This window comes from Cherax quadricarinatus, chromosome 13, assembly GCF_038502225.1.
Source record: "Cherax quadricarinatus isolate ZL_2023a chromosome 13, ASM3850222v1, whole genome shotgun sequence".
NCBI classification, from domain to species: Eukaryota; Metazoa; Arthropoda; class Malacostraca; order Decapoda; family Parastacidae; genus Cherax; species Cherax quadricarinatus.
In genome coordinates, this window is record NC_091304.1 from 24,447,472 (window position 1) to 24,459,652 (window position 12,181).

At 45.6% G+C, this 12,181-nt stretch overlaps 1 protein-coding gene across 1 annotated transcript in view; it reads left to right on the forward strand.

Moving 5' to 3' along the window:
- The window catches only part of LOC128688707 (crustacyanin-A1 subunit), a 116,406-nt gene extending 104,459 nt beyond the window's left edge, over positions 1–11,947 (forward strand). The window contains exons 5-6 of the mRNA XM_053776694.2: positions 6,956–7,095; positions 7,692–11,947. Of these exons, the coding sequence (XP_053632669.2) occupies positions 6,956–7,095; positions 7,692–7,784 (233 nt within the window). The 3' untranslated portion in view covers positions 7,785–11,947. The remainder of the gene's footprint in view (positions 1–6,955; positions 7,096–7,691) is intronic.
- The last annotated feature ends 234 nt before the right edge of the window (positions 11,948–12,181 follow it).

Genomic DNA, 12,181 nt, shown 5'->3' on the forward strand with positions numbered 1-12,181 from the left:
AGCGATCATGTGGTTTTAAGCTTCGAATACACAATAGAGCTACAAGTGGAGGGGGAAGCAGGAAGGCCAGGGCGAATGAAGCCAAACTACAAGAAAGGGGACTACACTGGAATGAGGAACTTCCTGAACGGGGTTCAGTGGGACAGAGAACTGGCAGGGAAGCCAGTTAATGAGATGATGGAATATGTAACAACAATATGCAAGGAGGCTGAGGAGAGGTTTGTACCCAAGGGTAACAGGACTAATGAAAAAACCAGAACGACCCCATGGTTCACCCAAAGGTGCAGGGAAGCAAAAACCAAGTGTGCTAGGGAATGGAAGAAATATAGAAGGCAAAAGACCCAGGAGAATAAGGAGAGCAGTTGTAGAGCTAGAAATGAATATGCACAGATAAGAAGGGAGGCCCAACGACAATATGAAACTGACATAGCAGCGAAAGCCAAATCTGGCCCGAAGCTGTTATACAGCCACATCAGGAGGAAAACAGCAGTCAAGGACCAGGTAATCAGGCTAAGGAAGTAAGGAGGAGAGACAACAAAAAATGACCATGAAGTATGTGAGGAACTCAACAAGAGATTCAAAGAAGTGTTCACAGAGGAGACAGAAGGGGCTCCAGAAAGATGGAGAGGTGGGGTACATCACCAAGTGCTGGACACAGTACACACAACCGAGGAAGAAGTGAAGAGGTTTCTGAGTGAACTAGATACCTCAAAGGCAATGGGGCCGGATAACATCTCTCCATGGGTCCTGAGAGAGGGAGCAGAGGTGCTATGTGTGCCCCTAACAACAATATTAAATACATCTATCGAAACAGGGAGATTGCCTGAGGCATGGAAGACAGCAAATGTAGTCCCAATCTTTAAAAAAGGAGACAGACATGAAACACTAAACTACAGACCAGTGTCACTGACATGTATGGTATGCAAAGTAATGAAGAAGATTATCAGGTGAAGAGTGGTGGAACACCTAGAAAGGAATGATCTCATCAACAGCAGCCAACATGGTTTCAGGGACGGGAAATCCTGTGTCACAGATCTACTGGAGTTCTATGACATGGTGACAGCAGTAAGACAAGAGAGAGAGGGGTGGGTAGATTGCATTTTCTTGGACTGCAAGAAGGCGTTTGACACAGTTCCATACAAGAGATTAGTGCAAAAACTGGAGGACCAAGCAGGGATAACAGGGAAGGCACTACAATGGATCAGGGAATACTTGTCAGGAAGACAGCAGCGAGTCATGGTACCTGGCGAGGTGTCAGAGTGGGCGCCTGTGATGAGCGGGGTCCCACAGGGGTCAATCCTAGGACCAGTGCTGTTTCTGGTATTTGTGAATGACTTGACGGAAGGAATAGACTCCAAAGTGTCCCTGTTTGCAGATGATGTGAAGTTGATGAGAAGAATTCATTCGATCAAAGACCAGGCAGAACTGCAAAGGAATCTGGACAGGCTGCAGACCTGGTCCAGCAATTGGCTCCTGGAGTTCAACCCCACCAAGTGCAAAGCCATGAAGATTGGGGAAGGGCAAAGATGACCGCAGATGGAGTACAGTCTAGGGGGCCAGAGACTAAAAACCTCACTCAAGGAAAAAGCTCTTGGGGTGAGTATAACACCAGGCACATCATCTGAAGCTCACATTAAACAAATAACTGCTGCAGCATATGGGCGCCTAGCAAACCTCAGAACAGCATTCCGACATCTTAACAAGGAATCGTTCAGGACCCTGTACACCGTGTACGTTAGGCCCATATTGGAGTATGCGGCACCAGTTTGGAACCCACACCTAGCCAAGCATGTAAAGAAACTAGAGAAAGTGCAAAGGTTTGCAACAAGACTAGTCCCAGAGCTAAGAGGTATGTCCTACGACGAGAGGTTAAGGGAAATCCACCTTACGACACTGGAGGACAGGAGAGATAGGGAAGACATGATAACGACATACAAAATACTGAGAGGAATTGACAAGGTGGACAAAGGCAGGATGTTCCAGATATGGGACACAGCAACAAGGGGACACAGTTGGAAGTTGAAGACACAGATGAATCACAGGGATGTTAGGAAGTATTTCTTTAGCCACAGAGTAGTCAGGAAGTGGAATAGTTTGGGAAGCGATGTAGTGGAGGCAGAATCCATACATAGCTTTAAGTAGAGGTACGATAAAGCTCATGGTTCAGGGAGAGTGACCTAGTAGTGACCAGTGAAGAGGCGGGGCCAGGAGCTTGGACTCGACCCCTGCAACCTCAACTAGGTGAGTACAACTAGGTGAGTACACACACACACACGTGGTAATTATTCACAGTGAGCAAAGTCAGGGTATTTTTCCAGAATGGTTTGTAATATACCACTGTGGATAAATACTTTGACTTTTTTGAACATTTCTGAGTGAGTTGTCTCTAAATTCATTAATTATATCCCACTCCAATACATAATGACGCAAGGTGTGACAATAGTCCATCTGGCAAAGTTTACATTTCGTTTGGTCTACATCTCGTGGTGGTGATTTAACCTGCCAAAGATACTTGTAACCCAAACGGAGCCGGGCAGTAGTGACATCCAAGAGTCGGCTTATCTTTTGTTGGATGCACCATAGACATGTGGCTCCTCCTGCATGATAGAATGATGATAGATGAACTGACTAGTGTCGATCTCCCTGAGTCTTATATCAATAAAGTTCAATTGAGGTTCTTTTCGTATTAGTGTTCTCAAACTGCTAACTGGCATCACATGATTGCAATCTATTCCCTCTTTGAAAGCATACAGCTTGGCCAATTTATCAGTTCTATCATGCATCTGAAGACCAATGTGAGATGAAATCCACAGCATGTGCACCCTGACTCCACTGTCCACAATCCTACCATACCTGTGTTTGGCTTCGGACACAAGCATGCCACAATTTATACTTAACGAGTTGAGAGTATTTATGATAGAGAATCAGTTACAATTAAAGTGTCAGCCTTAGATACATGGACGTATTTGAGTGCAAGGAGTATGGCAAACAGTTCTGTCTGAAGGGTAGAGGCCCAGTTATGGATGCGTGCTCCAATTTCTTCATTAGAGCCATCACTCTGTCTGATAACAGCAGCACTACCAGTTGCACCAGTGGATTGGTGAACAGATTCATCAACGGAAATAAAACTTAAGACATCCTGGTTGGCTTCAAGGCGAAGCTTTGGTTGTGATTTAAGAAGTATTTTGGGGGAAATGGAGGAATGCGTGCTTGCATGTATGTGTGTGTGTGTGTACTCACCTAATTGTGGTTGCAGGGGTCGAGACTCAGCTCCTGGCCCCGCCTATTCACTGACCACTACTGGATCCTCCCTCCCCCTGCTCCATGAGCTTTATCATTCCTCGTCTAAAAACTATGTATGGTTCCTGCCTCCACTTCATCACTTGCCAGACTATTCCACTTCCTAACAACTCTGTGGCTGAAGAAATACTTCATAATATCCCTTTGGCTCATCTGAGTCTTCAACTTCCAATTGTGACCCCTTGTTTCTGTGTCAAATCTCTGGAACATCCTGTCTCTGTCCACCTTATCTATTCCGCGCAGTATTTTGTATGTCGTTATCATGTCACCCCTGACCCTCCTGTCCTCCAGTGACGTCAGACCGATTTCCTTTAACCTTTCTTCATAGGACATTCCCCTTGTTGTAAACCTTTGCACTTTCTCTAATTTCTTGACATGCTTCACCAGGTGTGGGTTCTAAACTGGTGCTGCGTACTCCAGTATGGGCCTGACGTACACAGTGTATAGAGTCTTGAACGATTCCTTACTGAGGTATCGGAATGCTATTCTCAGGTTTGCAAGGCGCCCATATGCCGCAGCAGTTATTTGGTTAATGTATGCCTCCGGCGACGTGCTCGGTGTTATACTCACCCCCAGATCTTTCTCCTTGAATGAGGTTTGCAGCCTTTAGCCGCCTAAATCAAATTAAATCAAATCAAGTTTATTCTCTATAAAGATTACAATGTGGGGTTTAATTATATAAAAAATAATTACAGAGAGGGCCACTATCACACCTAGCATGACTAGGCATTTCGGGCAGGCTAAGATTAATTCAAAACTCTATATTGGTACAGATTATGGAGCATGTTGGTATTGAGGCTAAGTAACTGCCTTACAGTTCGTAATATTAGCAATGTGAATGGTTTTGTATTGGTACAATACATAGTTTCTATGTATTGTACTCCTATATTGGAGTATCACAGGCAAACTTATGACTATTTAAGATTCATTAGGTGATAGTTGTATTACGTATTTCTGTTTATAGTCAATTGGGTGAGTGTAGGTGCGAGTTGTGTGGAATCACAGATATCGAGGGAAGGTCTAGGTTGTTTTTTATGTGTGTGTGATACAAGAGAATTGTCGGTTTTCATGTAGTTAGCTGACGGTGGGGTGTGTCAGGGAGATGTTTTCTAAAGGTAGTTTTGAAAGTGATGAATGTGTCTGCAGTTTTAGAGTCCCCTCAAGGAAAGTTCCTTGATGCTGGTGAGGGGCTCTTGATTTAGGGAATTGGATCTGTGCTCCAGTTCCCCAAATTAAGCCTGAATGCCTTCCACATCCCCCCCCCCAGGCGCTGTATAATCCTCCGGGTTTAGCGCTTCCCCCTTGATTATAATAATAATAATAATTTGAATGCGATGAATGTGTCTGCAGTTTTAGAGTTTTCAGGTAGGGTGTTCCAGATTTTGGGACCTTTTATGTACAGTGAATTTTTGTATAGGTTTAACCGGACACGGGGAATGCCATAGAGATGTTTGTGTCTGGTGTTATACCTGTGAGTCCTGTCACAACTATTAAGAAAGTGTTTTAGGTCAGGGTTAATATCGGAATTTAAGGTTCTGTTAATGTAGGTTGCACAGTAGTAAGTGTGGATGTTCTGAATAGTAAGTTTAGACCTAGCCTATACTCTGTCTGAGGTCTTCTTTGCCCTTCCCCGATCTTCATGACTTTATATTTCGCGGGGTTAAATTCTAGGAGCCAGTTGCTGGACCAAGCGTCCAGCCTGTCCAGGTCTCTTTGTAGACCTGTCTGGTCCGCATCTGATTTAATTTTCCTCGTTAACTTCACATCATCTACAAATAAGGACACTTCTGAGTCTATCCCTTCCGTCATGACATTCACATATACCAAGAATAGCACTGGTCCTAGGACTGACCCCTGTGGGTCCCCACTCGTCACTGGCTCCCACTGTGATACCTCATCACGGACCATGACTCGCTGTTGCCTCCCTGTTAGGTATTCTCTGATCCATTGCAGTGCCCTTCCTGTTATATGTGCCTGATCCTCTAGCTTCTGCACTAATCTCTTGTGAGGAACTGTGTCGAAGGCCTTCTTGCAGTCCAAGAAACTCCAATCAACCCACCCCTCCCTCTCATGTCTTACTTCAATACCTTGTTATAAAACTCCAGCAGATTTGTGACACAGGATTTGCCTTCCATGAATCCGTGCTGACTGTCATTTATAACCTTGTTCCGTTCCATGTGCTCCACCATTCTCCTGATAATCTTTTCCACGACTTTGCATACTGTACACGTCAGTGATACTGGTCTATAGTTTAGTGCTTCATTTCTGTTCCCTTTCTTAAAGATGGGGATCACATTTGTCGTCTTCCATACCTCAGGTAGTTGCCCAGTTTCAAGGGAAGTGTTAAAAATTGTGGTTAGTGGCACACACAGTGTCTCTGCTCCCTCTCTAAGGACCCACGGAGAGATGTTGTCCGGTCCCATTTGTGTGTGTGTGTGTGTGTACTCACCTAGTTGAGGTTGCAGGGGTCGAGTCCCAGCTCCTGGCCCCGCCTCTTCACTGGTAGTTACTAGGTCACTCTCCCTGAACCGTGAGCTTTATCATACCTCTGCTTAAAGCTATGTATGGATCCTGCCTCCACTACATCACTTCCCAAACTGTTCCACTTCCTGACTACTCTGTGGCTGAAGAAATACTTCCGAACATCCCTGTGATTCATCTGTGTCTTCAACTTCCAACTGTGTCCCCTTGTTGCTGTGTCCCATCTCTGGAACATCCTGTCTTAAACCACCTTGTCAATTCCTCTCAGTATTTTGTATGTCGTTATCATGTCCCCCCTATCTCTCTTGTCCTCCAGTGTCGTCTGGTGTGAAAGATCGAGTGATGTACAGATATGTAAGCGAGAGATGTTTGCAGTCTGCCAATGTTTCAAGTATTCCCAAATAACTACCAAATTGAAAATGGAAACTGAGCAACGTTTCAGTTGGTCCTAAGCTAGTCGAAATGTCCGGACTTTATTACTAATCTGTGGTGGGTCGTCTGTAAATTATCTCAGCCATCCATGGTAGTGAGAGGCAGCGTCTGCCAGTGACATAGCTAAAAATCTTCAAAATATTTATAACACGTAACTATTTGTAGTAAGAAGTTAAATGACTGTAACTTAATGTACATAAATACCATAAGGAACCTAAATTACTGGGAACGACTGAAGTCTCTTGATTTGTATTCCCTGGAAAGCAGCGAGAGAGATACGTGATAATATACACTTGGAAAAACCTAGAGGGATAAGTACCAAACTTGCATGCGAAATCACTCCCTATGAAAGTACAAGATTCGACAGGAGATGCAACATTCCCCCAGTGAAAAGCATGGGCGCCACGAGTACAGTGAGAGACAACACAGTAAGTGTCAGGGGCCCAAGACTTTTCAACTGCCTCCCAGCCTACTTAAGGGAGATTACCAATAGACCCCTGGCTGTCTTCAAGAAGGCACTAGACAGGCACCTAAAGTCAGTATGTGACCAACCGGGCTGTGGTTCGTACATTAGTTTGTGATCGGCCAGCGGTAACAGCCTGGTTGATCAGACCTTGATCCTCCACGAGGCCTGGTCTCAGACGTAGCCAATGGGGCGTTGACCCCCGAAACCTTCTCCAGGTATACTCCAGGTAACCATATCATCTAACCACGTCACTTACCACTTACCTCGCTTTTTCAGCTTTCGACGCGGAGATGATGGTTCTTAACACCGACTACACCACTTACTGCTGCCTCTTCACCTGCTACAACTTCCAGGGAACACACAAGGCAATCTTCGCCTGGATTCTCTCCAGAACCTCCTCCTTGGATAAGCAAAAGGTTAGTGCCTACCATTGAGATTACAATTGTTGCAATTCAAGGTATCTGCAATGAGCCCAGGGATTCCTTTCTCTTTAACGACCCTTTAAGTGTTGTATCCTGATGCCAGAGGCTCCCTAATTCAAAGGAAGGGAAATTACTTCCTCTTCAGTAAATGAAATTTGATTATTCTCCTTCCCTTCTCCTGCCATTTCACTTCCAACGACTTTTAGGATACTTAGGTGTTGAGGGCTTCCACATAACTATAATATTAAACTCCAGTAATTAAGACTCAGATGAACACGATATTGATTCAATAGTGAGGAAATGACACCTGTTGCAGAACAAGCTTATCTTGGCACAATGTTCCGCCTTCTGCAGAGTTTTATCATGACTTACTAAAGCTCTACCCAAGGAAAAATGTTGTCTCAAGGAAAGCCTTCTCTGCATTGTATATCTGATCTTCATTGTTGATAAGCTTGTTTGAGAGAGAAAATGAATTTCGAAGCTGTAAACCAGTTTGTGGTCTTTCGTGAATCTAAGATATAATTATCTGGTTGTTCGTGAAGAACAACAAGTAAACATGGAAATTGTTTTTCAATTTTCTCGTCTTTCAGATCGCCAGCTGTCAGAAAGAGCTGGAGAGGGTGGGAGTTCCCCTGGACCGACTGAGAGGGACATACCAGGGTCAGCAGTGTAACCACCAGTAACACCTCGCTTCCCCCGTCCGTGATCTCCCAGGCTCACACCACACTAATGAGGACCCACTTCAGTAACGGTCTAGACGTTCTTTGCCTCCATGGTAACGACCCCCTTCAGTAACGGTCCAGACCCACTTTGCTCCCCTGGTAACGATCCACTTCAGTAACGGTCCAGACCTACTTTGCCTCATCCCCCCCCTGGTAACGACCCACTTCGGTGACTGCTCATGCCCCTTAAATCCTCAACAGTGGCGATGCACTTCGGTGACTGTCCAGGCACACTACAGTGTTCTTGTAGTTCCTGGATGCCCTTTCGCCGCATCCTTTGGCCTCTGAGCAACTCTTATTGGTAAATGTCACTACTGCTTAGCGATAGCATGTGATCTGTAAAGGTTCTCCATCATCTTGAGCGGTACCTCCCCTTCCATGTTTCTGCGCGAGTGCATTTTATCCCATCATTGTGTGTGTGTGTGTGTGTGTGTGTGTGTGTGTGTGTGTGTGTGTGTGTGTGTGTGTGTGTGTGTGTGTGTGTGTGTGTGTGTGAATGTGAATGTCTTTGTATGCACGACTGTGTGCACATGTACTCACCTAGTTGTGGTTGCAGGGGTCGATTCATAGCTCCTGGCCCCGCCTCTTCACTGGCCGCTACTGGATCACTCTCCCTGCACCATGAGTTTTATCATATCTCTTCTTAAAGCTATCCTTGACGCTGGTGAGGGGCTCTAAATCTAGGGAATTGGATCTGTGCTCCAGTTCCCTGAATTAAGCCTGAATACCTTCCACATCCCCACCACAGGCGCTGTATAATCCTACGGGTTTTGCGCTTCCCCTTGATTATAATAATAATAATAATTCTTAAAGCTATGAATGTATTCACCTAGTTGTTCTTACCTAGTAGTGAGTGCAGGGGTAGAGTCACAGCTCCTGGCCCAGCCTCTTCACTGGCCACTACTAGGTCTCTCTTCCTACTCCATGAGCATTATCATACCTTTTCTTAAAGCTATATAAGGATCCTGCCTCCACTACATCACTTCCCAGATGATTCCACTTCCTGACAACTCTGTGGCTGAAGAAATACATCCTAACATCCCCGTGATACATCTGAGTCTTCAACTTCCAACTGTGACCCTTTGTTGTTGTGTCCCATCTCTGGAACATCCTGTCTCTGTCCACCTTGTCGATTCCTTTCAGTATTTCATATGTCGCCATCATATCCCTCCTATCTCTCCTGTCATCCAGCGTCGTCAGGTCGATTTTCCATAATCTCTCATCGTAGGACATACCCCTTATCTCCAGAACTAGCCTCGTTCCAAACCTTTGCACTTTCTCTTGTTTCTTTACGTGCTTGGCCAGGTGTGGGTTCCAAACTTGTGCTGCATACTCCAATGTGGGCCTAACGTACACAGTATAAAGAGTCCTCAACGATTCCTTATTAAGATGACATAATGCTGTTCTTAGGTTTGCTAGGCGCAAGTGTACTGCAGCTTATTTGGTTGATGTGCGCCTCAGGAGATGTGTCTGGTGTTATACTCACCCCAAGATCCTTTTCCTTGAGTGAGGTTTGTAGTCTCTGGCTCCATTGACTGTACTCCGTCTTCAGTCTTCTTTGCCCTTCCCTAATCTTCATGACTTTGCACTTCGTGGGATTGAACTACAGGAGCCAGTTGCTGGACCAGGTCTGCAGCCTGTCCAGAACCCTTTGTAGTTCTCCCAGGTCCTCATCCGATTTGAGTCTTCTCATCAACTTCACATCATCTGCAAACAGCGACACTTCGAAGTCTATTCCTTCCGTCACATAGTTCACAAATACTAGAAACAGCACCGGTCCTAGGACTGACCCCTGAGGAACCCAGCTCATCACAGGCGCCCACGCTGGCAACTCGCCACGTGCCATGACTCACTGTTGTCTTTCTGTTAGGTATTCTCTGATCCATTGTAGTGCCTTCCCTGTTATCCCTGCCTGGTCCTCCAGCTTTTGCATTAATCTCTAGTGTGGAATTGTGTCAAACGCCTTCTTAAAGTCCCAGAAAATGCAATCTACCCACCCCTCTCTCTCTTGTCTTACTGCTGTCACCCTGTCATAGAACTCCAGTAGGTTTGTGACACAGGATTTCCCATCCCTGACACCGTGTTGGCTGTCGTTGATAAGATCATTCCTTTCTAGGTGCTTCGCCACTCTTCTGATAATCTTCTCCATGACCATGCATACTATATGTGTCAGTGACACTGGTCTGTAGTTGAATGCTTCGTGTCTGTCTCTTTTTTTTAAATTGGGACTACATTTGCTGTCTTCCATACCTCAGGTAGTCGCCCTGTTTCGATAGATGTGTTGAAGTTTGTTGTTAGGGGTACACATAGCGTTTCTGCTCCCTCTCTCAGGACTCATGGAGAGATGTTATCCGGCCCTATCGCCTTTGAGGTATCTAGCTTGATTAGCAGCCTCTTCACTTCTTCCTCGGTTGCATGTATTGTGTCAACACTTGATGGTGTACCTCACCTCTCCGTCTTTCTGGAGTCCCTTCTGTCTCCTCTGTGAACACTTCTTTGAATCTCGTCCTTGACTGTTGTTTTCCTCCTGATGTGGTTGTACAACAGCTTCGGGTCAGATTAGGCTTTCGCTGCTATGTCATTTTCATATTGTCGTTGGGCCTCCCTTCTTACCTGTGCATATTCATTTCTGGTTCTATAACTTCTCTCCTTATTCTCCAGGGTCCCTTGCCTTCTATACTTCTTCCATTCTCTAGCACACTTGGTTTTGGCCTCTCTACACCTTTGGGTGGACCACGGGCTCATCCTGGCTTTCTCGTTATTTCTGTTACCCTTGTGTACAAACTTCTCCTCAGCTTTCTTGCATATTGTTGTCACATATTCCATCATCTCGTTTACTGACTTCCCTGCCTTCTCTGTCCCACTGAACCTCGTGCAGGAAATTCTTCATGCCTGTGTAGTCCCGTCTCATGTAGTTTGGCTTCATTTGTCCTGCCCTTCCTGCTTCCCTCTCCACTTGTAACTCTGCTATGTCATCGAAGCTCAGAACCCAGTGATCACTGATCCCTAGGGGTCTTTCATATGTGACGTTCTCAATATCTGCACTACTGTGTGTGTGTGTGTGTACTCACCTATTTGTGGTTGCAGGGGTCGAGTCCTAGCTCCTGGCCCCACCTCTTCACCGGTTGCTACTGGGTCCTCTCTATCCCCGCTCCATGAGCTTTATCATACCTCGTCTTAAAACTATGTATGGTTCCTGCCTCCACTACATCACTTTCTAGGCTATTCCACTGCCTGACAACTCTATGACTAAAGAAATACTTTCTAATATCTCTCTGACTCATCTGTGTCTTCAACTTCCAATTGTGACCTCTTGTTTCTGTGTCCCCTCCCTGGAACATCCTGTCTTTGTCCACCTTGTCTATTCCGCGCAGTATTTTATATGTCGTTATCATGTCTCCCCTGACCCTCCTGTCCTCTAGTGTCGTCAGGCCGATTTTCCTTAACCTTTCTTCATAAGACATTCCCCTTAGCTCTGGAACTAATCTTGTCGCAAGCCTTTGCACTTTCTCTAGTTTCTTGACGTGCTTTATCAAGTGCGGGTTCCAAACAGGTGCTGCATACTCCAGTATGGGCCTGACGTACACGGTGTACAGTGTCTTGAACGATTCCTTATTAAGGTATCGGAACGCTGTTCTCAGGTTTGCCAGGCGCCCATATGCTGCAGCAGTTACCTGGTTGATGTGTGCTTCCGGAGACATGATCGGTGTTATACTCACTCCAAGATCTTTCTCCTTGAGCTAGGTTTGCAGTCTTTGGCCACCTAGCCTATACTCTCTCTGCGGTCTTCTTTGCCCTTCCCTATCTTCATGACTTTGCATTTGGCGGGATTAAATTCAAGAAGCCAGTTGCTGGACCAGGTGTCCAGTCTGTCCAGGTCTCTTTGAAGTCCTGCCTGGTCCTCATCTGATTTAATTCTCCTCATTAACTTCATATCGTCTGCGAACAGGGACACTTCTGAGTCTAACCCTTCCATCATGTCGTTCATATATGTGTGTGTGTGTGTGTGTGTGTGTGTGTGTGTGTGTGTGTGTGTGTGTGTGTGTGTGTGTGTGTGTGTGTGTGTGTGTGTGTGTATGTGTGTGTGTGTGTGTGTGTGTGTGTGTGTGTGTGTGTGTGTGTGTGTGTGTGTGTGTGTGTGTGTGTGTGTGTGTGTGTGTGTGTGTGTGTGTGTGTGTGTGTGGGTACTCACCTATTTGTACTCACCTATTTGTGGTTGCAGGGGTCGAGTCCTAGCTCCTGGCCCCGCCTCTTGTGTGCCCTCTCTCTGTGTCGTCTTAAAACTGTGTATGGTTCCTGCCTCCACTACGTCATTTTCTGCTATTCCACTGCCTTACAACTCTATGACTGAAGAAATA